This window comes from Platalea leucorodia, assembly GCF_965183815.1.
Source record: "Platalea leucorodia genome assembly, chromosome: 12".
Classification (NCBI taxonomy): domain Eukaryota; kingdom Metazoa; phylum Chordata; class Aves; order Pelecaniformes; family Threskiornithidae; genus Platalea; species Platalea leucorodia.
In genome coordinates, this window is record NC_138834.1 from 208,830 (window position 1) to 233,404 (window position 24,575).

At 43.9% G+C, this 24,575-nt stretch overlaps 1 protein-coding gene across 10 annotated transcripts in view; it reads right to left on the reverse strand.

Moving 5' to 3' along the window:
* Positions 1–380: 380 nt before the first annotated feature.
* The window catches only part of HIC2 (HIC ZBTB transcriptional repressor 2), a 74,842-nt gene continuing 50,647 nt past the window's right edge, over positions 381–24,575 (reverse strand). For 7 of the 10 annotated variants that reach the window (XM_082324891.1, XM_082324888.1, XM_082324890.1 and 4 more), the window contains 2 exons: positions 9,013–9,156; positions 381–3,117 (listed from right to left, as the gene is read on the reverse strand). In XM_082324891.1, coding sequence (XP_082181017.1) covers positions 1,369–3,081 — 1,713 coding nt within the window. In that variant the 5' untranslated portion in view covers positions 3,082–3,117; positions 9,013–9,156 and the 3' untranslated portion in view covers positions 381–1,368. Of the gene's footprint in view, positions 3,118–7,440; positions 7,574–9,012; positions 9,178–24,575 lie in introns of all 10 variants that reach the window. The other 3 variants (XM_082324897.1, XM_082324894.1, XM_082324889.1) reach the window with 3 other exon arrangements.

Below are 24,575 nucleotides of genomic sequence, written 5' to 3' on the forward strand. Positions count from 1 at the left end.
ACAGCCTCTGGCTCAACATATTTTTTGCTTTGTCTTTGGCCAAGCTTTGCTTTAACATTTCTCTAGCTGACTTTTGATGGAAGGACGGGGTGGTAAAAATCCCTTAACTTTAATTTAGCTTCTACTTTTTATACATTTAATTACTTACAATAAGAGGAAAAAAAAGCCTAATCTTTCACTAACCATCTTATTGTTCTCATGAATTCAAGAGGTAGCAAAGGTAACAAGTCTGTCAACACAGACTCGCTCTTTAGTGAGGGAGGAAAGCTAAAAACATACACACACACAAAAAATAAAATAAAAAATAATAAAAAAGTACCTAAGGAACTTGTAGCAAGTCCAGCCTACATCAAACCCCCTCCCCGCCCACCCACCCTAGAATTAACCTCAGACCTTCCAGTTCAAACATTCACATAAACGTTACAATGGTTTTTCCTTTAATAAAACAAGTACCTCTAAGCAAAGAATATTCATACGAAACTACTAGAAAAGTAAAGACGACCCCCTGCTCACTGAAAGAAATTCCCAGGGCATCCAGTCCCTGTTCAGTCATGGGTAAGGCAGAAGAGGTTTGTGTGTTTCGTGGGAAAAGGTGGCGTGTGGTTACGTGTGCCAAGGATAAAGATCAAAACCAAAAGAAGGAGGGATGGTGAGGGGGCATTGCCATTTCTTTAAGTGAAGCACTCTGGCTGGTGCACACCTAGGTAGACTGCTCTCCCCACCATCGCCAGCCCGGGGGAAGGGTGGTGGGTTGACCACAGCTATGGCTTTCCCACAGTATCCAAAGGGGCTGCCAACCCTGTGAGATGGTCCACAGACACAGCTTCCGCACTTGTGAATGCAACGCTATGTTATTTCATAGCTACTTAGGCCACTGAAAAGGTGTACTTCATTTTGTTTTTCATGGCAAGAAATGCCCCTACTGAGTTTGGTTTTAAGAGAAGAGGTGAGTAGGGTGACAGCAAAACAAAGGAAAGAGAGAAGGAGGGGGGAATCCAGCAGAGGTTGAAAGTTCCCCATGGTCCCCCTACCTGCTCCAGATAATCAATATGGCAATGAAGTCAATGTGTGCAAAAAAAATGGCATTTCTTGCCAGATCACCAAGATTTGGAGGGAAGAGTTGGACTAAATGCATCAGCTTGGCTGTGGACCTTTCTTTTTTTAAAAAAAGGGAAAAAAGGAACTTTTTTTTTTAAATGTTAAAGCTACATTTGTTTAGGCCTCCCATGACTGAACAGAGTATGGGGAGTTGCCCCCTTTTTTGTTTGTTTTTTTTTTTTTTTCTTTTTTCTTTTTTTTTTAAGCAGCAAGTCTACAGAAAGGTAAATCACTGCGGATGGGCTCGAAGCTCATTCTGGAGTCTTTGGCTTATGTGGGAGAGGTATGCATTCGCAGGTGGCTGATCAGATTGCGCTGCTGGGTGAATTTCCCACCACACAGTTGACATTCGTAAGGTTTTTCTCCTGAGTGGACACGCATATGCTCTGTCAGTCGGTACTGCCGGGTAAAGCGCATCCCGCATTCCTCGCAAGCAAAGGGCTTGAGCCCTAAGTGGCTGCGCATGTGCCGTGTCATGGTGCCCCGCTGTGTGAACATCTTGCCGCAGATGTTGCAAGGGAAGGGCCGCGTCAGCCAGTGAGTCTTCTCATGCTGCCGCAGCGTGGCTGGATCCTTGTAGCTCTTCTCACACACTGAACACTTGAAGGGCCGGGACTCTGCGGCGTAGGGCTGGTTGGGGTTGGACAAATCCTCGGCTTCATCCTTGCCGCCATACGTGCCTTCCTCCTTGATGTAAAGGTCTTCCTCGGTGTGCGTCTCCACATGGGCATTGAGCTGTTCGGAGCTGGGGAAGCCTTTGCCACAGGGGATACAGACATACAGGTTGTCACCGTAGGCCACTGGCTCAAACCCCTCCTGCCGGTAAACATAGTTGGCACTAGTATGCCCGCCGCTCTCGCTCTCACTCTGGCCGCTGTCGTCACTGTTCTCCTTGCCATTTTCCACCTCCTCCTTACATGGGTAGGGTAGGTCTGCACTGTAGGCCCCGGCCAGACTCCGCTCCACGGACTTGGACAAGGGCCCCAGCAGGATACCGTTGGGCAGCCCTTCACCCTCATCCCTGTCTTTGCCCCCCTCCTTTCGGTCAAAGGCATTGTCTTTCTTGAGCCACTCCTTCTTGCGGGACGAGTGCCGGAGGCCCTTGCGCTGGCTGCTCTCCGTCAATGAGTGTTGGCACTCTTCGCTCAGATCCATCTCCATGGGGTCGCTGCTGTCCGCCATGCTGTGAGGGGCTCCGACTCCAGACTCGTCGAACGATGAGGCACTGTTGGCTGCGGGGGCTGAGGCAGATTGGGGAGAGCCGTGCTGGCTTTCGCTGTGCTGCGTGTCATCATGGGAGGCTGCAACAGGGAGCGACGGGCTTTTTTTGGACAGGTCGAGGCCTAGCTCCTGGTCGCCAGTGCTCCCATTCGCACTGCTGCCCCCACCGCTGTTCTTACTGGCTCCCCTGCTTAAGGAGTGACAGTTCTCTTGGTTGGAGCTGCTGATGAAGACCTCGTCATCGGAGAGCTTTCCCTTTGACAGCTCCTTTGAGTGCGAGCCCTTCAACCCCTCATTTGACCCTGAATAGCGAGCTTGGATGACAGAAGCAGTGGAAAGTCTCTGACTCCTGGCAGATCTCCCAACACCAAGGCCACCAGCCTTGCCAGCAAAGGACTTGCCATTCCGCTTCAGCTTCTTTCTGCAGAGAGCTGCCAGGTCGTGCAGTTGGAGGTAGCTTGCTGCGGTGAGGAGAGCATTAAAGTTCTGTTCACCAGGCTGGTCAGTCGTTAAGAGCTTACCAGTATAAATAAAGTCCAAGATCTGCCGGAACACGGTGGGGTTCACCATGTCTGTGTCTAAGTTAATCAGGTTGTCATGCAGGACAAGGGATTTGAAATACATGCTGCTGGCTGCCAGGATGTTCTTATGGGCACGAAACAGGGCATTTTCTACCACAATGATCACATCACAGAGGAAACCTTTGGCTCGTTGCTGGTTCAGCTGCAGTAGCAGTTGTTTGGCATGATTTGGCAGTTCCATCTCCACCTTCTCTTCCTTTCACCTTCACCTTACCACCTGCAAAACAGGAGGATGAGAGGTGTGAACCTGCTGTTTCCACTTGAACAAGTCTACATTTAATAGACTGGCTTAACATGGTGCAGTCTATGTTAGGCTTGACACTGACTAAGGAGCTCTGGGTACGTTCAGGACTGCAAGCTGTGATCCTGCTTGGAATACAGAGAGAAGTGTTTCTCATGCTAAGGTTTGATTCACGTCTTTCAAAAATCAGATTTGTAAATATCTTTTTACAAAAGCAATCATCATTGGCTGGAATTACTATTCAAAAGATACCAGCAGGAAAACAATAGTTAGGTACAGGGGAAAGCTGTTTCCCTGTCCTGACACAAATCTGAAGAGACGATGAGGAACAAGAAAAAAAGGAAGAAAAAAGAAGCATCTACTTCACTGCCATTTGCATATCTGAGCATGTAAAATAATTAGCAGAAGTTGCAGCTTCCATGCTTTAACATGTAGTTTGTTTCTTGGCTCTTACATGTTGAAATCTTAAAAACACCCAGCTGCTCTGGGGTTGAGAAAATGACATGTAGCAACTAAATCCATTGAAGATGGAATTAATCACACTGAGGTGTGAATGGAAGATCTCCTTAAGAGTATGAAAGGCTGCTTTAAAAACCAGCCCCCTGGCAATGTCCCTCTCCCGATCCATTGACGTGAAGGGCTGGAATCAACCCTGAACTGGCTGAAATTCAGGATGCTGAGCTAGCTAAATGCTACCAAATGTCTTCAACAATCTGAAACCGTTTTCTTAAGTTAATTCTGCCCTGCCTTTAGTTTTGAAGGAATTTTGTTAAAACTGATAGAGTCAAGTAACCTATCTCAAGTCACAGTCTCTCTACCCTGAAGTATTGGGAAGGAGGAAAATTGCGGTTACGTCCGTGTAGTTCATGTATTTCACATCACAGCCATCTTTAGCCTTCCACTTCCTACCTTCCTTTCCCAGTTGATCTTATTATTGAAACAGATTTCTCTTATTGAAGGAGGAGCAGGCCATAAATCCATAGAAATTAAGAGCTTAAATTTTCCCTTAAAATCATCATCAGTTAATGTGTTTTTTTTCTTTCTGAGTCCCATTACCATATTCTGTCCCATCAGATTTCAAATGATGAAGCATTAGACTGCATTATCTTCCCTCTGTGTCAAGTATGTGTATGCAAGAAAAAAAAATAAGGAGCGATACTGTCAATATTAAAAATAACCTCCCTCAATCCTGATTCTCACTAACTGGTGATGAATAGAAAGACGTAATTTGGCAGAAAGGTGGTAAATTTACATCATCCATTTCTGCACAACAAAAAGGGTTTGCTTTATGAAAAAAGCTACCAAAAAGTAAACAAATGCAATTTTCCCTCGCAATTTTGCTGCCTGATACTAGCCTGGTACTTATACTTTTACCAACAGATCTGCCAAGCAGGTACCTCCCTTCTTCCACAGGACACATTTCTTCACTTGGTTAGCTGGTCAGCCTGGTACTTGGTTGCGTATTTGGGAGAATTGTGTGGCCCCTGTTCAGTGCACCAGCACCTAATTCAGCATCCACGCAGATCTCAGTGGCTCGTCACCTTGACCCACAGCTAAAATGGCTGCTCTGCTTTTCTGTTCTATATTGTTTCAGCAATGGATGGGAACCCAAGAAGATGGTGGATTCACCACTGTGCCTTTGTGCACCTTAACGTTGTTCCTGTTGTTCCCAGAGGTGGCTTGCTTTAGAAAGGGTGGCAGCCAAAAGGAGGAAATACAGGCTTTGCCATGGTGCCATGGTTATTTCTTGTCCAGCTATAGTGTTTTTGTCATAGAAACTCACCCTGCAGCATCACAAAAACGTGACAGAGACAGGGATTACCGCCACTGAACAGTGTTGAGCACTTTAAAAACAAGTTTTGCTGTAATTAGTTACATCAGAGTTGCAGCATGCAGGCAATGTGTCTGGTTCTAGTGGCTTGCTTCCAGAATTGCTGATTAAGAGGAAGAAGCAACAGCACAGAGGCACTAAATACCCACTTTTATCTAGCCAGGCCAGTAAAAGCACTTACTTCTGGGTCACTGAGATATATCGATAGGGAAGGACAAAAACATGGCTTGCAACATAACACAGCATCTCTATATATAAATGCATCCTGCTCAAGAATAGCAAGAGACAGCCTACTACTACACTGTTTTCACTACAAACATAATGGTGTTTCTCCATGCACAAAATCCCTGGAATGATTTTTAAGTGTTCCATAAAGGACAAATATAGGAAAGGAAAGGAAACAGCACAGCCAATATTTTTTGCCTAAACAGACTAATAAAAAAAAGTACGTTACTGAAGTAAAAGCGAGCTTATTTCCCATTCATGTGGCACTTGAAGCAGAGGTCTAGAAATCTCTGTATATGTGTTTATGTGAGCCTTTGCAAAGAGTCAAGGCTTGCTGCAGCTACTAATGGGAAATATTTTTTGATTTTTACTTCTGTTTTCTTTCTTTCTGCCTTAAATGATATTGAAACCAGGTGATGAGCCTGAAGGGAAAGCCCTGGAAACAGGGGTAGAATTATAGTTCTGCTTTTTACTGACCTTCATGAGGAAGATAATTTTATTATTAAACCTCAGTATGTTCTGCAGCATAAAAATTAGCATGGTACAAGTTGTTTAAATTATCTCTATTTATCTCATATTTCAAATTTTACAGAAGTACTCATGTTCAGTAGGTTATAAGTATGAGGTAGGTTATTACCTTTAGTAGATTTTAAAAGCAGTGGCCAGGTTTAAGCACTATAACACTGCCTATCAAATTTGAATTTGTTAGCTGAAGTCTAACATGGGTTTAGCAACCCCAACAAAATGAGTGTAATGGAACAAGGCAGCAAAACCTTCAGCCAAGTTTGGAGCCCCATGTTTAAGATTTTGCCAGAATTGCCCACCAAGGGCTTTTACCAGGGCAGCAACATGGGTCAGAGAACACACCTTTGACTGACATACCTTTGTTGACAAAAGCTTTATAGCATCAGCCTGACTTGTGTATGTATCTTGTGCAGTCCTGAACAAGAATAAATCCATTCCAGATATTTTCCAGAGCTGACCAGTTACAAACCCTTTGTTAGCAATGATGCATTACAGAGGTGGGGAAAGAGGGGTGTGTTGGAAAACTTGTTAGCGAAAGAGAAGCAGGCATTATTCCTTAATCTATGGCATTCCTAAGCTCTCACTTCTAGCTGAAAGCGTGGGACTAAAGACAACTACGAGGTCGTATAAAAGTTAGCAGATCTTCCCAACAAATGGCAGGTGCAGCCTTACAAAGGCCTTGCTATCCATTAGTTTGCAGAGACCGGCTCTTAAGAAACCCTGAACATTTGGATAACATCACCACCACCAATAACGACAACAAAAGCCCTGAAAAATCACAGTGGTTTATGTTTCTTGTATCTCAGTATCATTTTTAAGAACTCTTCCTTTTCTGTTTTCTGCAAAAAGATAGAAAAAACATACTCCCAGTTCAGAGGAGCCCTGGCTCAGAAAAGGCTCAGATGCATTTCTAGGAAAAAAATCAACCCCCAGACCTCAAGAGTATGTAGATGTCTCGCTGGGGCCACAGTCTTTTATCACTGAATTTGGTGTGCAAAATTTCACTCCTTTGCATTTAAAACAGGATTGCAGAAGGCTCTGGACAAACAGCATTAGAGATGGTCTTTTTTCAGATTCAGGTTGCTTCCTAGTAATTCAAGACACCCAGTTTTCAGAGCAACGAACCTGCTCAAATATTCTTGTGTAAGTAGGGAATGAGGCTCTCCACGACCTCTACCATATCCATGACACTGAGACACAGCACATGCAAAGACATGAAAATACAGGGCACAAATCACAGAATACAGTAATGCTGCAAGCAGATGCCACACATCAAACAAAGCTTCGCGAGCTAAGAGCTGATAGCATCTTCATAAGCAATATTGCCCAAGGAGCTGGGTAACTGTGAGCTGCTGTGCCCAGCCTGGGGCACCCTGTGGGCATGAAGATTGTGCAGAACACACAGACTGCTCCAGGAGCTGCGCTGCTCTCACTACAAAGCAGGAAAAACTTAATTTTCTCTCAGTTTCCACAAAGACTCTGGAAGTCACAGAAAATTAGATTGCCAAAGTACAGGAGAAGAGGAATCCCTTCACCCCTTTAAATAGTATAAAATCTACATATTCACTACAGATTTGATTCTCTTTAGTATCACTAAGTCTCTTCCTAAAAGTAATTGCTGAATGAATGCTAAATGTGTTATCTTAGCAACCTCTGGCAGGAGATGCTATTTGATTTCATCTCTGAGTTATAGATTGCAGCATATGAATGTTGTTTACCTTTTAAGAAGCGACACCAGTGAAGCAAAGAATCAATCAAAAACAGATCTAAGGAATCACTCATTTCACGTAGAGGATTTGTGGATGGATGAGAAGGCTAGACACCGAGCACCTGAACAGTGAACTAACAGTACTGCAGATAAAAACCAACAGATTAGATGGGATGTATCAAATTAGATGCCATTAAAGCATTAGCCTACTGTGCATGTTATAATATACCTAGGGAAAGATAGCGGCCTGCTTGCTTATTTCTCCACCTTCCCAAGCAGTTGTGCTGCACTGAGCAGACACTGCAGCAGTAAGCGTGGGGAAGAACAAGGCAAAATTAAATCAGTTGTTTCCTACGTTGCTTTTTTCCACCAATTTACTTCTGACGTTAAAAATGCTATGTCCAGCTGCTACTGGATCTGGGTGAAACTGAAACAGATGACTTCTGCATCCTGCAGTTTCAGATGAACTAACTTTTTTAGAGCACTTGAAGACTCCACTGGGAAGAAAGCTTTCCTGTTGCTCACTGGGTCATCTGGTCTTCCTCTCCCCACATCCCAACAGAACCTGTTTCCAGGACTCTCCCTAGGTACAGGTGAGGTGGGCTTTCATGGCCACTAACCTTCCCCCCAGGAGCTGCAATTGGCATGTCATTAGCCCATGCCTTGTAAAGGTATTCGCATTCCAGAGCAGCAGAGGCATAGGGGAGGAATGCAGGAACTGTGATAGCCCAAATGGTTCCCTATCCCTAGCCCCTGTGAGCAGGCAGAGAGCAGAGCTCAGAAACAGGCAAGAACATGCATTTTCATCATTGGCAGTGGAGCAGCAAAAGCTCTGTGAGGTGGGCTCAAGCAGAAAACAGGGTGCAGCACCCTTGTTGGTCCTCACAGGAATATATCTCACTTCAAAATAGACCAACATGTCAAGTTACTCAGGGAGAGGTCTGCAAAGCTGGGGAAGAGAGAGAAAGCGACATGCAGGACAGAGCAGGATGTGCAGCTCATATTGCAGGTGTGGACATGGAAAGGAGAAGGAGAACGGATGATCATTTTGAAGAGGATACCACATCAGCAGACTTAAAGTGGCCCTTGTTTAGTTTGTTACGTTCCAGTTAGTGCCAGGCAGAATTGCCCTCCCAGCTCCCTGAAGCAGCTCTTGCAGGACTCCCACAGAAACAGTATAGCTTTGCTTATGGACACAAGCACCTATTCGGTACTTCTGTGCGGCAATGTTTGGACATTAGGTACGTGGGCAATACATGCTCAACTGCTAGCAGCTCCTGGCCCAAAAAGGAGAGAAGGAAAAGAGTCAGATGATTTCCCCAGCCCCTTCTCCTTCCTGTTCTAGGATAACAAGGAGAGCCCAACATGGCTAGGCCCTTTTCTACTGCATGGCAAACTGCCCAGGGAAGGGGAATCTCCATGGGTGAAAAGGGTAGGGGCCCTGTGTGCATGAAAGCACTAACATCAGGAGAGCAAAGTGATATCCAGTCAGTGCAAGGCTGCAGCAAAGCAGGAACACCTTGCTGTACAAGCTGAGACTACGAGCAGTAGAATGCAGATGAACCACTTGGTTGCCGCTTACCATGCCAGGTACATTGGGCTAAAGGCACCTCCATCCAGTGCTGCCCGACGTGCCAGGTACATCCCATGATGTTCCATTGAAATCACAACAGGCCATCAATAGAACGTGGCTGCACGGATGCAGAATGGAGAACCAGCAGGGACGCTGTTAAATGCAATTAAAAAACTGCAATCAAAATTGAAACGTACATTTTAAAACGGCCACCTGCCTTAAATATGTAACTACTAGAACCTCCTCCCCTCCACCCATCTCCCCAGAACTGCTGAACTGCGACAGAAACAGAGCAGAAGGCCTCTGCAAGTTTCTTGATGACTCTGGCCACCTCCATTCAGGACTCCCAATGGCACTGAGCTTCAGAGGGACCAGTCCGTATTTATCCAAGAACAGCAGATCCCAGGATGTCTGCACCAGCTTCCTTCTGCCCAGAAATTCAGGCAACTAAGTATCACCATTTAGGAATGCCTCTACATGAGAAAAGCCCGGCAGCAGAGCTTCATGGTCTCGTTCCCCACACAGTACAGGCAATGGAAGAAACACTTAAATGCTGATCCTCTGTGTTGTCCCCATTTTCCTGTCCCCCTTCCCAAGCCTTTGAAATCTTGCTCTTCTAGAGACGTTATGGCATTGGGCCAGGCTGGGTCTTTTGGCTTTTGTTACAACTGTGGTGCAAGACGGGAAAAGAAAATACCGTATACACTCTCCTATTTATAATGATGCTTCACTGGTAATTTAATCTATGTTCTTGGAGACTGGAGATCAAATTGATTCATGGTGAACTGCAGCTGGTACAAGAGTCGCAAAACTGAAGATCTATAATTCCGCCCTTCCCTGCCCAAAGGAAAAAGCAACAACATCTTTTCCATGCCAGGGAAAGGCACATCCCACAGGCACACAGCTTGTCAAGCCTAGAGTATTCTCTGCAGCACGTATCCTCCTTTCCCCAGAGTTCCCATCATCAGCTCCAGCAGGGTTATCAAGGGTAGATGCTAACAGGCACAGGTCCCTCTCTACAAGTGGTGATGCTGCCCCAGTGAAAAAAAACAACACAAAACAAAAAACCAGAACAGAAATAAGCCTTCAGCCTCACAGGGATTTAAAATAGGTTTTTAGACCCTCATGGCAAAGGGAAACTTCTGCATAGCTCTTGTCACATTGATGGCTGCATGTCTCCAGCTGTGCTGCTGGAGATAGAAATCTTACATTTAAAAAGTTAGAAGAATATTGATTTTAATTTCAACCATAAAAGATAGAAGGCCAAATGAAAAAGACTTAAAATTATTAATGTAGTTGGATGAGAGAGAACGTAAAGGAGGACACTGGCCTGGCAAATCGAAAAGGACACACCAATGAAAAAAGGACACTGAATGTAAAGAGATAGTTCTTCATTCTTCCTGGGCATCTGCTGGGCTCGGGCCCAAGACAGTGTTCCCATCATTCCCACCTGCATTCTTATCCCCACAATTCTGTAACTAAATCCCTTTCACACTGAGCTAATAGGTCTTTTGGATTCAGATCGCTCTGTTTTGACTGCTATAGACTGAAGATTTTTAAATCTTGTCAATACAATGAAGAAGTGAAATGTAAGCGTTTGCTTACTGACCTGGGCTATGCTGAGCCAAGAGCATTTACTGAACTAGCCTGAACAGACCGCTGCCAGCATGAACAGGCCAACCCCCATTTCGATGGCGTGCAGCTTTAAGCGTAACAGGCCAGAGCCCCAGGGATTTGGAGCTCCCCCCTCTCCAACAGATGACACGCTCTAGACTAGACTGCATACGAGCAACATGTTACTGGCTGCATCTGCCAGCATCAGGACTCTGCAAAACACTCAGCAATACCAGCAATACTCAGCTTAAGAAAGGCTGAATGCTTCATAAAGGTATTTCTTGGACAGGTTTCCAGACAGCAGCTCAAATGCAGATTTACACCCAGATTACAGCAATTTGCTTCTTGCTACTGTGAAGCAAGAAGCTCTTCTCCATAGTTGTATTTCCCCTCTAGGGCAGAGATTAGCAGAGAACTGCTTAAAACAAAGGTGTTTCCTACTGTTAGAACATGACACTGCAGTCAGAAATGAAGCTTCCTGCCAATTTCTAAACAGAGCCCTTGTGTATTACACATTTATTTTCACTGCTGACATGAAGGAGCCTAAGACTACCCAAACCCTTTAGTGGGAGGAGAAGAGAAGAGGCATGGACATGGCAGATCTTGTAAAGCAGAGCCAGGCACTAAAAATTCCTGCATATCTGCAGAGCACAGTTGATCTCAGGAGCACAGCAGTGGCACAAAACAAATAAAAGACTCAGAAGCTAGTGAGCAGCAATAGATGTTGGGCTCTTCTGCAGCCCTGCAACAACTGAACAAGCTCAGCTCCAACTGTAGCTGCCTTGCAAGTGGTAAAGGCAGCTCTGATGTCCCATGCTAATCTAACGACTCCTTATTGCACTAAAATACCCACATATTCAGGGGAGTAGCACAGCTCACCCGGGAGGAAGGATACCCTCTACCCATCCACCAGTTGAGACCCTTTGGTATGCAAAATCCCTCTGTTTCCCAGCTACCTTTGAGCCTTGATGTATAGAATTCTCCCTTTACAATGCAAGAATTTAGGACATGACTAAAGGATTGTTGCTACCTCCAGGCTAATCCTAGAGTGTTAGGCAGAATCAACAACCCTATGGATTACATGGAGCGAGAAGATGCTTCTGGTCCTAAAAGCTTGGGACCTGTCCTTCAGTATGGTAGGCCAGAGTTGGCAGGGGGTGCGCAGGGCGGCAGCTTCATGCTGGGCATTGCTCTGCGGGCAAGAGCACACAGCACGGTGGAGAAGAAGGAATGTTGTGACCCTTTCCCAACTTTTCCCAGCTGTCTTACAGCACCCTCCCAGTTGCAGCACAGCTTTAGGGCTCTGAGTCACCACAGGTACAAGCTGATAGCTGGGTTATGAAATGCAGCAATACTGGAGCAAATGCATGACCTTTCAGCTGCCCCTGCAACTGGGGAGGGATCTCCAGGACAGGGATGAGGCAGGTGGCTGGGAGTGTTAAATCCACCTAGCGATTGTGACTCAGACCCCTTGGTTACATGGTTTCTTAGAGCAAACAAGGCCTCAGAGTACTGGGAGAAACGGGAGAGGGTTTGATAAAGATCCTCCCAATTGGCCTGCTTGTTTTTATTTCTTGTGTGGACTCAGCAAACTTTTCTGCAGAGAGCAGCAGTCTGCACAGGAGTATCTGCATACAGAATACTGCTAATATTGTGAACTTGTTGCAGTAGTTAACACTGAGCTTCATGCTGAGGGTTGCAGGAAGGACATGGGTAGTAACAGCCGTGGACCAAAATGTCATCTCTCTCACCACGTGCCAGATACCGGTGAGCACAGAAACAAACTTTGCTGTCTCATTTTCTTCTACAAGACCAAATCTTATTCCCGTATCTCATGCATACCTGCAAATGCAGCAGCGGCAGTTCTCCTTAACAAAAATAAACAATGCCTTAAATACAGCACTTTTTGCACTTTATCCTCCATTTTTTTTCCAAAAACTGACCATGTACTCAGCCCTGTACCTCCCAGAGAAATCTTTGTCTCTAAGCTCCACTCCTGTGAAGCCTTTCAAGCAAACCACTGTTTAAGAATCAGTCTTGGCAATATCAAGATTGTACTGCCTGCCAAATGTCCCTCTGAATCAGATGCTTAACTGATCATCCTGAATCCTTCCTCATACATTTGGTTCTTTGCAACCACCAAAAAATGTTTCTGCAACTCTGAGCCTGGCAAACGAGAGGACGCCAGAAAGCCACTATTGCTTGTAAAAGCAGAAGGACTAACAGACTCAAAGTTTTGCAAACTCTGCATTGCATCCGAATCTGTCCAAGCTGAAGATAACCTAAGGGGAAAGCAAGGTTTACTCATTTTCAAAATATTTCATTTCCTTGGCTGCCTCTCTTCGCATACTACTTCTCATTTTGACTGTTTCATTCCTCTGTCTTCTTCACTTGAGACTTCAGACTTTCTTTAAACTGGGCTCACAGGCTGCAAGGAGGTCACTCTACATATGCTTCCAAAATCCACCTCTTCCCAACAAGGCTCCCGTCCTGCTATCCTTATCCTGCAGCACTGCACAACAGTGGTCCAGGGCTGCAGATATCTCATGTGCATTTGGCCAGCCTCCTCTGTCAGACGGTTTCTCAGCTTTGGGGATTACAGCCCCAGGTGCGTTATGAAGCAGCCCAGAAAGGTCTTGGAGTGTTGAAAACTTTGCTACAATCCAAAGCAAAGGATCTTCCTCCTTTCCTTCCCTACATACTATTCTTGTCGAAGTCAGAGATTGTCTGTGCTTTACCCTGTAATCTGGAAGCTCCTCAGGACAGGACCCTTAGAAGCATTTTATACTGAACTATATACACACCCCACAGCAAAAGAACCAGCAGCTCCCCGCATCCGTTCCAGTCTACTCAGCTTCTCCTTAATCAACACTGCCAGGAGGCAAGACAGCACTATAACAAATTAGCACCACTCACAATTTGTTGAAGTTGCTGTGCCATTGTTTGTTTATTTAAAACGTGCGCACGCACACACACACACGCACACACACGCGCGCACACACACACCTCCCAAGCTTGCTCTCTGCTGCCATCACCGAAAGTCCAGATTTGTAATCTCAGAGAGAGAGGCAAGCAAAGGCAGTGGATTAAACCCATGCAGAGCAACAGTCACTGCACTGGGACTCTGCCTGGGTTTTGCTCTTTCACTACAAGCAAGACAAAAGAATGCCCATACTGTTCCAGCCTCGAAGATCAAGGTGTTGAAATCCTTATTTCAGCACTTGACTAGGAAAGTGTTGTTAAGAAAAAGAGCAAGCCACAGGCTTGAAAGGACGCAGCGCTAATAAAACTCTTAGCGCTAATGCTATTTATGAACATCCAAGGGATAATCTGCACCCGTTATCAGCCCACAAGATTATAAGATCTTTAAAATAGGAAACGTCTTACTTCATAAAGCACTGTATAAGTTTACAAAGCACAATATTAGAGGTAATAAATAATTGTCAAAGGAGAGCAAAGAGGTGGCTGTAAAACCTGAAAAAGTGCCGCCGTTCCCATTTCGTTCTGAGCTCCGAGGAGTAATACTGTAGGTTGACTGGTTGTTCCGGCTTGGTTTACTCTTATGCACCAATCTGTTTTTATTTTAAGAGATTATTTGGGAAATGTGCTATGCTTTTATTTACACTGGAGAGATTAATATTTATCACGAGATGATCATGACACCGGTGATTTTAAAAAAGCTGTAGTAGATTCTTATCCTTCCACCAAATACAGTCTAATTTGCCAGCATGCATCTGTGTGCCAGCAATGATTCCTTTACACAGCATTTCTATCTGTAGGCACTTACTCCATGCAGAGCACCCTGCTATCTGAGCAATTGCTCACCAGTTGCATCATGTAGTCCATAGAGACAGCTTCTCTTTCATTTCTCTTGGTTTATATGACATTAAGCTTATGTGACATTAAGCTCTGGGCTGCTGCAGCAAAATCAGCATCACCTCAAACTCTTACATGCTTTTTTTAGTTATTTTTTTCATTTTAGAGAGATTTTTCTGGTTTATGAATGCTCTAAATGTTTGCATGTTTTGGCTGCTGTGTTATGTGTTGATAGATAGCTGCATCATCTGAAGCATCTCTGCTAGCCTGGGTTGAGCATGGTTTTGGTTTCTGGACAGGTGAACACTAGATACCACAGTTACCTCCACCAGTCTAACAACAATTAAGGAAATTACCAGATTTTATACTCAGATTGAGACCTTTGCATGGAATTCTGTGGGTGCCGAAACAATTACAATTTTATTCTTCAGATAACCCATCGTTTATCAAATTTTAAATACTCAAGCTTGAGTATTTCAAAAGCTACTCACTTTACATTTGTCACATAAGGAAATTGCCAAGCAATTTGTGCATTTATTTCCTATCAGAAAAAAGCCTCAAAGAGCACAGCAGAATGGATCACCCTCCTTCTTTCAGCACTACTAAAACCATCTCATTGGTAATTAATTATTCTCCTTAAGATGGGTGTGGGGGAATGAAAAGCTGGAGCAGATTCTATTTATAGAAGATAACCTTGGGGAAAAAAAGGAGGCACCAGAGGGGTGAAGTTGTGACAGTACTGAAACTAGCAGGAGACACAGGTGTACCGGGTATCTGTGCCAGAGAGCTCTGAGAACACAAATGTGGCCGCACCTCCTGTAAGGTTTAGGCTTGGCTGGCAGGTTTCATAGGCACTCAGAAGAGAATTCACAGAGACAATTCACATATTTAAAAGCTTGAGCAAGAGTTAAAAAAAAAACCCACACTAAAAGGCTATTTTAAAAGTTTGCTGGATCACTTCCCATAGAGCTCACCCCTCTCAGCAAGGAAAGCGGTTAAAGAAAAAACCAAAAAAACAAACAGAACCAAAACAGAAAAACCAAAACAGCCAGAGGGACTGAAACCTCCGTTACACAGATGAAACAAGTCAGCAGTTTTATAGCTACACAAATAGGACAAAAATCTGGCTAAAGGAGTAATACATGTACAAACTACTGCTACCAGCCACAACAAACTATACTACACCTTGGACTGGAAGGAAAAAATAGAATTCTTATATCCTTACCACTTCCAGCAGAGCCCACTAATGTAACAGCATCAAGAGACTCCCAGAGGATGCAAAAAGTATGGTTAGTGAGGGTATGTTTGGACTAAAATCTCTCTTAGCATTGCGCATTCCCAAACACCTGTATCTAGTATCTAGGTGCTTTCAGTCCCTGGCTCTTGGCTGCACACTCTTCAGCCACACGCAGTTCTCTCATGGAGAAGGGCTGAATAAATTCTAGCATTGTTATGCCACAGCGCAGGTGCTCCAAAACACGCACGTCCTGAGGCTCGTGAACTTGAGATAGGCCTCATCAGCCCTAGGGATGTTCTGATGCCATCCAGCTTTCTCTGACCCATCAAGTCAGTCCCTCTAGGGTTAATCTGTTCCCTTCTCCAGGCATTTTCTTGGCAGACACCTCACTCAAAGAATACGTTTTAACAGTAGGAAAACCACCCCAAAATCCAAAACCAAACAACAGGCAACTAAGTGGCATAGGCGGCATCCTTCTTATCATAGAGTGTCCTTCATGATGGATGCTAACACAGCTTTCGCACACCTTCTTTCTCTGCTACCTCAGTGTAAGAAGCCTGACAATAATCCCAAATCCCCAGACCCTTCCAGGGCCAGTCTTTGCACACGCAGACCCATTCCAGACAATTAAAGTCTTATAACAGGGTATACAATATAAAAGCCCTTTTAATCTTGTGCAGGCAAGAAATAGCAGGGACCTGCCTGTAGAAAAATTAAAAAGTATGTAGTAATTCATCAAATTGATTTAATACAGCCAGCTGCATGTGAGAATGCTGGCCGAGGCAGAGAGAGTCCCAATAGCATGCATTTGCTTACAAATAGGCAAGGTGCTTTGGCACAACTACTGCATCCTTTGAAAAAGTTGGTTTTGACATGTTGGGAAAGGACTTGGATTTTCCAGCTGCTCTCTAAGCAGGAGGCAATTCAGCGAACACACCCACGACCTGCAGCAGACACCACTCTTTTTGTAGTTTGTCTTCATTATGTTCTCATTTTCACACAACTTTCTATTATTTGCAATAGCCAGAAAAAAAGTGCTGATGAAATTTTTCATGTTTCTAAAAACAGAGGAAAGATCAGGAAAGCACTGTTATGCATAATTTGTTATTTCTCTACCAGCAGCAATTGAATGTGCTAGGCCAGGTTTTACTGCTCACATTTTCTCTGTTATTGTTGAACCAAGAAATCAAACATGGGTGTCACGTTCAGTGAGTTTCAAAACAAAAGGTGTGTATTAGATGGGGGATTGTTGATGTTGTTGTTTTGTTTTTTGTTTTTGTTTTTTTTTTTTAAAGATAGTTATTCTTAACAAACAGTGAAATTACTGAGAAAATAACATTTGCAAGATGGCAAAACAAAACTTACTTCTTCCTCCCCCAGAAGAGACTGGGTCACTGAGAACTATACAAAGCATCAGACAGGACTAACACCTGTGCTAAAATTTACTGAGGTGCCCAAAAATGGCTGATGAGTTTGGGTCTTTCAATGGGATGAGTGGCACAGTAGAAAGTCTTAGTCATGCTAGCTTTTATTCATATGTATAATTTGTTATTATTCATATAAAACTTTCATTATAAGAGACAAACATATGATTATTGGAATATATGTAAAGCACACCAGAACTTAAGAAAGAAGCCCCAACTCTGACCATCTCTCATGTGAAAGAAAGGATTATTATTACAATCCACTTCTTTCCTTAATTTTTATTTTCCTGGGAAGTTTCTGAAAAAGCTTTTTTGCTCATTTGGTTTTTAATTGATCATATTATTTAAAGGACTTAGCGAGGAATCTAAAAATCTGCAGAAGGGTTTGTTGGGGGGGATTAGAAAGAGGAAAGCCTCATAAGAATAACCCTACCCCCTCCAAACACAGAGTTTGTTCCTCTGCTGCACATACACACTAATGCCCTTTTGCCTCCCCATGAGAGAAACAAATCCAAAAGATCTGGCATAAAAGGCCTGGAAGACACTGCACTCAGCTGGACACATGGTGGGGTGGTGCTGGGAAGCAAAGAAGCAGCTGAAATTGTATGGAAATAACAACAACATTCACAGAAGTTCCCCTTGGATACATGTCAGCATGTGGGAATGATGGATTAAGATTGGGTATTTGCATTTCCCAGTCAGATGCCAAGATATCAAAGCTGGCATGCTAAGGTGTTCTGGCATTCCTTGAAGGGAGTCTCCAGCTGTCAACACTGCATGTGTACAGAGCTCTTCTGCTTGCAAGTATCTCTCTCTCTCTAATAGCGCATGCATTTTTAATTTTTTTAAATATGTGATCTAGGTTAATCCTTCACTTTTATGAGCACTAACAGCTACAGCGTAGCACAGGCAGCTGGGCAAGCTTTGCTGACAGGTCCCTGCCAACACAATCAACCCCAAATTAATCTTACACCGTGCTCCCACCCACACAGGGCAATCAGGTAGTGCCATGGTGCCAACTTCTTCAGTCAACACGTAGGAGCAAAGAAGTGCCATGTTATTACCTCTTCTTCTAAAGGCCACAGTAGACCATTTTGATCTTTGCATACAACAGGCCCATAGACATCTGAACTGAATTAGAGTGCAGGATTGAATCCTCTGTCAGATACAGTTTTTCAAATAAGGTGTAGCACTTCTGCATCATTGCCCTCTCCAACACTTTTATGTGCTTTTATGTTTCTTTTTTTTAAAGCCAGCATTAACACTGCCAGCGGTACATTATTTCCCATTATTCTCCCAGCTGGAAAAAAAGAAACAAAAAACCCAAACCACAGAGAGAGAGATCCATCATTACAGATGATGAGGCATCGTGATCTGTTTTAGCCTATCCAAGTCAGGGCCACCACTGAAAAGATTAGGTCTTGCCCTCTTCCTGCATCAGTCCTGGTCTGGCTCAGCCTTGCAGCCTCATGGTATTCAGGGGTAGTGCAACAGAGCAGGCAGGAGAGCACAGCCAAGGACCAGGAACACTCAACAGCAAAGCTGTCTGTAAAGCCAAATCCCATGTGTCAGAGGTCACAGCAGTAACTGAGGATTGTGCTGCAAACTCCAAAACATCCTCCACTACCCAGGAAGGCTGCTGGCAATAGGTGGAAGGTGGTGGTGAGACAGAGGAACAATGAAGAGAAGAAATTTCTTGCGAATTATTGCTGGCACCGTGTGGTGCAGTGAGAAGATGGAGCAGAGCAGCACTCGGACCAGGAGGAGCTTGTCTCCCACAGAGGGAGGGACAGAGGGGAATACTCCTGCCTGCCTTTGAGCCTGAAATCCTCCTCTCTGGCACCCCAGTTTGCATAGTCAGAAATGAGATCAATGCCTAACTACATGAGATGCTTCCACTTTGTAATGATCTTCATTTCTAGATGTTTAACAGTTGTTGACTTTCTCCCTTGGAATTTTGTAACAGCCCAGCAAGAATGAAAGTTCAGAGGTTCTCCCAAAAGTCCCCAAGATGCATCAGAAACTGGAATCTGCTCCAGGGCTGCAGTACGTTGTCTCAGCAGATTCAGTGGGTAACAAAGTCTTCTGAGACAAAGTGTAATAAGTGTTTCTGCCTGGACTTGCCAAAAGACCTTAATGCAAATACAACTCCAGGAAAACTAGGGTGGACTCTAGTGGCTGCCTCCTCCTCAGGGTTTTTTTGTTTGTTTGTTTGTTTGTTTTTTCCTTCAATCCTGATGAAATTCATTACAGTTGCATTTAAACCAAGGTTGTGATTTAAATTTTCCAAAGCAGGCAGGGCAGGTTTGAAAGCCTGATATATCAGAGTTTATGTGCTTCCTGAAGAACTAGGGTAGTTGCAGAGCTTTCCCCAAGAGGTGCCTGGTTGGTCCCCTCACGCGCTTGACATGTTTGCTGTCACACAGGCCACTGGATTCCTGGCAAGTGGAGCAGGCTTGCTCCTTACAGCCAAGCAGCCCCACATTCAAGCATGCCAGTACTTTCCTTGAAGGTATTTACAGTTTACTTTTTAGTGCTACTTTAAGTTCAAAGGGGCTAGTAAAGCCCCATTAAGCCATTTACATCAAACTGGTTAGTTAATTATCCTGTTGCAGGCTTTAAATTAGCAATTTATAACCCCTTCCCTAGAGATGCCAGTATTTGGAAACAACTCAGCCGGGACATTTTGCAGGGTGCACTTAAGGAACAAAAAAACCCACTAAACCCAACCACCCCCCCGAAAAAAGGAAAAAAAAAAAGAAAAGAAAAGAAAAGAGAAAAAAAAAAAAACAAACACAAAAAAAACCCAAAAAACCCCCACCAGAATAAATCTCTTCAGTTTTTGGTTAGAAATCTATTAACTCTGGGAGAATCCAGTAGGGACAGGGTGGGAGAGAGAGAGCCCACCATTACCAGCTAGCAAGGATAGTGAGGCCATGTCTACCTTAGGCTGTGTCTGTGCAGCAAAATGCAGTGATGTGCAGAAATACAAAGGTGCTGGGAGGCACCACAGCTAGATGAGGGTGATGCTTCTCTTACAATGAGATATTCTGCTTCTTAGTATCATAATCAAAGGTATTTTCACATTCATACATACAAAAATGTGTCTGCCCACAAGGAAGGAAAACAATTTGAGGCTTTGGGGCTGGTCAAACTGAATGCCAGCATACAGGGACTAAAGAGGACCATGGGTTTTGGTCAGCACCTCTGCTCACCCATCCAGGCAAGGAGGGTCTTGCTACACTACAGCCATCTTTCAGGTTAGGATTAACAAGATTCAGATTTATATCCCTTTGCCATAAGGGTTAATGACCTGCTCACAGGAGCCTACCCCGTGGGCCAGGTGAGGCTGGAGCCAAGGAGTCTCCATTCCCAGGATCTTCTCCCCTGCCAACATCTCATTTCTGAGAAGGAGAATCTGTTGTTCCCTCAGGGTCTGGTTATTCCAGTCCACCCCACTCAGAATTCAGAGCTGTTAATAGAAGGGAGTAATAACCCCCTTTCCCCCTAAATACCTAACTGCCCAAACTAATCAAGTCCTAGAGTAACACATGCCTCTCAGCCTCTCTTCCTTATTTCCACCAGCCATTATTAGTTCTACAAACAATTGGCATACTCGATATTTATTGGCAACTTCTATTTAAAATAAAGATGGGAGGGAAAGACTGTCCCGTTGCTACTATTTTCACACAACAGTCTATCAGTTACAGGAGAAATCTTGGCCCCAATCCTGGTAGCTGTCCCAAACCAACAAGCACTTAAAACCTCATCAAGAGCAGGAATCCATGGAAAGAAGGGACATGTGGAGTGAGACCAAGGCAAACTAGGAGATTCCACATTAACATCAAAAAAAGGCACATAAAGAAGTTTGAGAGAAAATTTCCATTCTACTTGAAAGACAAGACAGACAGACAGATGGAACCAAGTCATATGACAGATCCTGTGATTTTTTTTTCCTCCATCTTAATACATCTCCTTTTCAATGGGAAAAAAAACTTATCTTCTGCCAAACAAGTGTCAGATTACCTTAAAAAGAGAGATAAAAATCTAAGCAAGTTAATATCTTTGTAGTACACAACAGTGAGAATTATTTTGCATTTGCTTGCTTTTTCTTCTGTATGGAAAGTAGCCATTTCACAACAATTTCTGGGATGGGGGGGGCAGGTGGGAAGATGAGAAGGAAAGACACTCAGAGATTTCAAACCAAAGGGACAAAATATTTTTGTACAAAATTTGGTAAGATTGTATCACTTTTATGTGATTTGCTGCTCCAAATTGCAAGACAGAGGCCTTATAATAAAAATACAGGTAAACACAACATAAAATCTAAATTATCTCAAGGACTGAAAAACCCAACCCCGCACATACATGACATTCTCCAAATTCTCTGCCCTTTCTTGGGAGCAGTTACACCCAAACCATCACTCAGCCCAGAAGCCATTCTCTCCTGCTAATCACTCTGGAATCACACACTAAGGTAAAAAAAGTTCAAATGCAAACACTAGCCTGGCCTTCAAAACAGCCCGATGCTAACAGGCCACAGGATTGCATAATATTAGGGAATTAAAAAATAATGGAGAAAACTGGAAACTGGGGAGAAAGAAGAAAGCAAAGCCCTCCTGCGGATGAAATGGGAGTCTTTCTTGCTCCACCAAAACCTTCCATTTCCAAGGCATGCAATACCCGGGCCCATGCCTAAAACAGGTGTGTCTCCTTAAATACCTCACATGTCACACTTGTGTCTCATGGATACAGCCCTGCGGGATTATATTAGTACCAGTGCAGACCAGCTGTAGCTACCCCCAGCGGTATCCTGTAACTCCTTGGACGGGGGGAGCTGCTCTCCATAGCATGCAGAGCCCCTTGCCACATGACTTTCTGGAGACAGACAGCGACCCTGCAACTGCAGCTTGGGAGCATTTGTGCTCTGGGGGCTGAATCAATTCAGGGACAAGCAAAAGACCTCCTCCAAGAGCAGGAACGAGGCACTGCCAAGAGAAAGTGAACAGAGGGCTCCAAGTATTCTTTTCTTTCCCTCCTCTGCACTTAGCACCAGCAAATTCTCTACTGATTTATGCCAAATAGACACTCTGAAGATCTCCTTTAAATAAAAAAAGATGCACAGTTAACAGAGCAAAGTCCACTCAGCCATTCCCAAGCAGAAAATGCTAACAGGGCACAAGGCAGATATGGCTAGTGTAGGATAAAGGAAGGACAAAGGAGTGAGCCTCATGCATCCCTAAGTCAGTGCAGGAAGAGACACTCCTTGGCAATTTCAACCTAATTCTTTCACTAAGCCTTGGAGGATACTAGCTGCTGGCCTAAGCAGCTGAAAGAGCCAACAAGAAAATTTTCAGGGCAGCAAATGGATTAATAGCATTTTCTGTGTCCTGTCTTCATGAGTGGCACAGATAATAAAAAGAAAAGAGCTACTTGGTTGAGCTGTAACTCTGCATCACAATACAAAGGTATTCTTCAGCATGAATAAGAACTGCCCCCATGCCACCCATCTGATGAAAAGCATCTTGTAGTACTTAACAGGGAGCCAGAGCACTGATGGATGTGAGAAGCTGCTGACCAGCATGCTTGGGCTCAGAGGTGGAGTACCACAGGGCCCTGTAGGATCCTCCTTTCTTATTCCTCCTTAACAGCACAAGTGCCTTCATTTTCCAGTGAGCAGTTCTTTCATTCAGGCAACAGCTTTTAGCAGAGAGAGTGCACGAGCAAGAACGCACGCACCAATCTTGATGAAAAGTCTAATTTATGAGGAATCTACCACATCCATAAGTTATTCCACTGGTTAATTAATTCAGATTTCCAGGTTTGAACACACATCAGGTTTGTCTGCTCATCCCTATGGTAAATGGCCCCAGGCATCATGAGCAGCCGTCAGGGATGAAGGCAGTGCCAAGCTAAACGTTCTTCTGAAGTGGCATAGGTAGAACTTTCTCTCTGCTTTATAACCCCCTGAGGGCTGGGTGATACAGTGGGTTCAATGAACCCAACTCATCAGTCCAGCCAGGTCAGAAGCAAAGTGCAATTCTCACATACTCTACATCACAGTCATCTGTTCATCTCGCTGGCCATCTCTGTTCGAATGAATCCAGAATAAGGCCATTTCATGATACTTCATTCTCAAACAAATGAGCAGGACCCCAAAATCCATCTCCCCCTAGAAACACGCACACTTCTTACTACTGGTATTTCTCATTTTCAAGAGGTCTCAAGTCCATAGCCATAAAAATCAGCGTTAACCACCAGGTGAACTCTTACTCTTTAACCAACTTTATTACACTGGGTCTTTGATTACCAGGCAGACATCTGTTGCAAATGCCACCCCATGTTCTCAGACACCAGGAGTTTAAATGTTGAGCAGTTTCCCATAACCAAGATTTAGCATCTTTATGTTTTCTTTGTTCTTTGCCAGCTGCAGTGTTAGTGACGTCCTGGCCAGTTAGCAGTCAGCCTGGTAAGAGCACTTAACTTTACACATTTGTCACGAGATCTTGGAATATACACTGTCACATCTTTCTCGAGCAACTTGAAACCAAATCACAAGAGCAGGTCTGTGTCCCCAACAGACAAATGGAGGCCCAGCTGTATTTCATAACTGTGAATGTGCATTTCCAGAAACCTTCATCCTTAGTGACGCATCTAATGCGGAAACAGTTATTTAAGAAGCCATTAAAGAAAATCCCCACATTCGGTACAGGAGTGCAATCATTCACTCTGTTTTTCCACAAACAAAATTTTCAGACTTCGGGAAAACCAGGTCTTCTTATGAGGAACCTCTGTGCATACCCAGATGGAGCTGTGTGTTCCCATAGGGAGCTAGCAGCACACACATCTTCTCTAAAGACTCAGAAAGTCTGAATTTCTTAGTGAAAGCAAAACAAAATAACTCATTTCAAGTAGGAGTAGCTGAAAACAGAGCTGTCCATGAACCTCTGTACAGGCCTTCATCCAGATGCTCAACTCCTGCTCTTGTCAGTACTCACAAGCATTTAATCCAACAGAGGTTCTTCACCAACCTACAGCTATTTCGTGACATGCCTGTTTTGGGGCATAAAATCCTAGAGACCGTCCCCTTGAACCAAATGCATTCATTATATAATTGAAGAAATTTTATGGGGGAAAATGGCAAAAATCCTACTGTCATTAAGAAGAAAATTAGTGATCTAGTGCATAGCAACAATTAATCAGGTAGTGATCCATTTTTATTGAGGAACCAGGCTCATAATTAAGATGTTTTTTTCTTAATATATAAACAAATTATTGGAAAGTTTTACACAATTTTAGCCAGTGGAATTTCAGAGTTCAAATAAATTACAAGCTATTTCACTGTTGAACTGTCTGCCTCTAAGGTCATAATTAATTTTAATTTTCAGAAGTTATGGTACCAAACACGTGACCAGGAGTAAAATAAGAAAAATGTCTTTAGGGCTCTCCTTTAGTTTGTATCAAACATACAGAAGACAGGA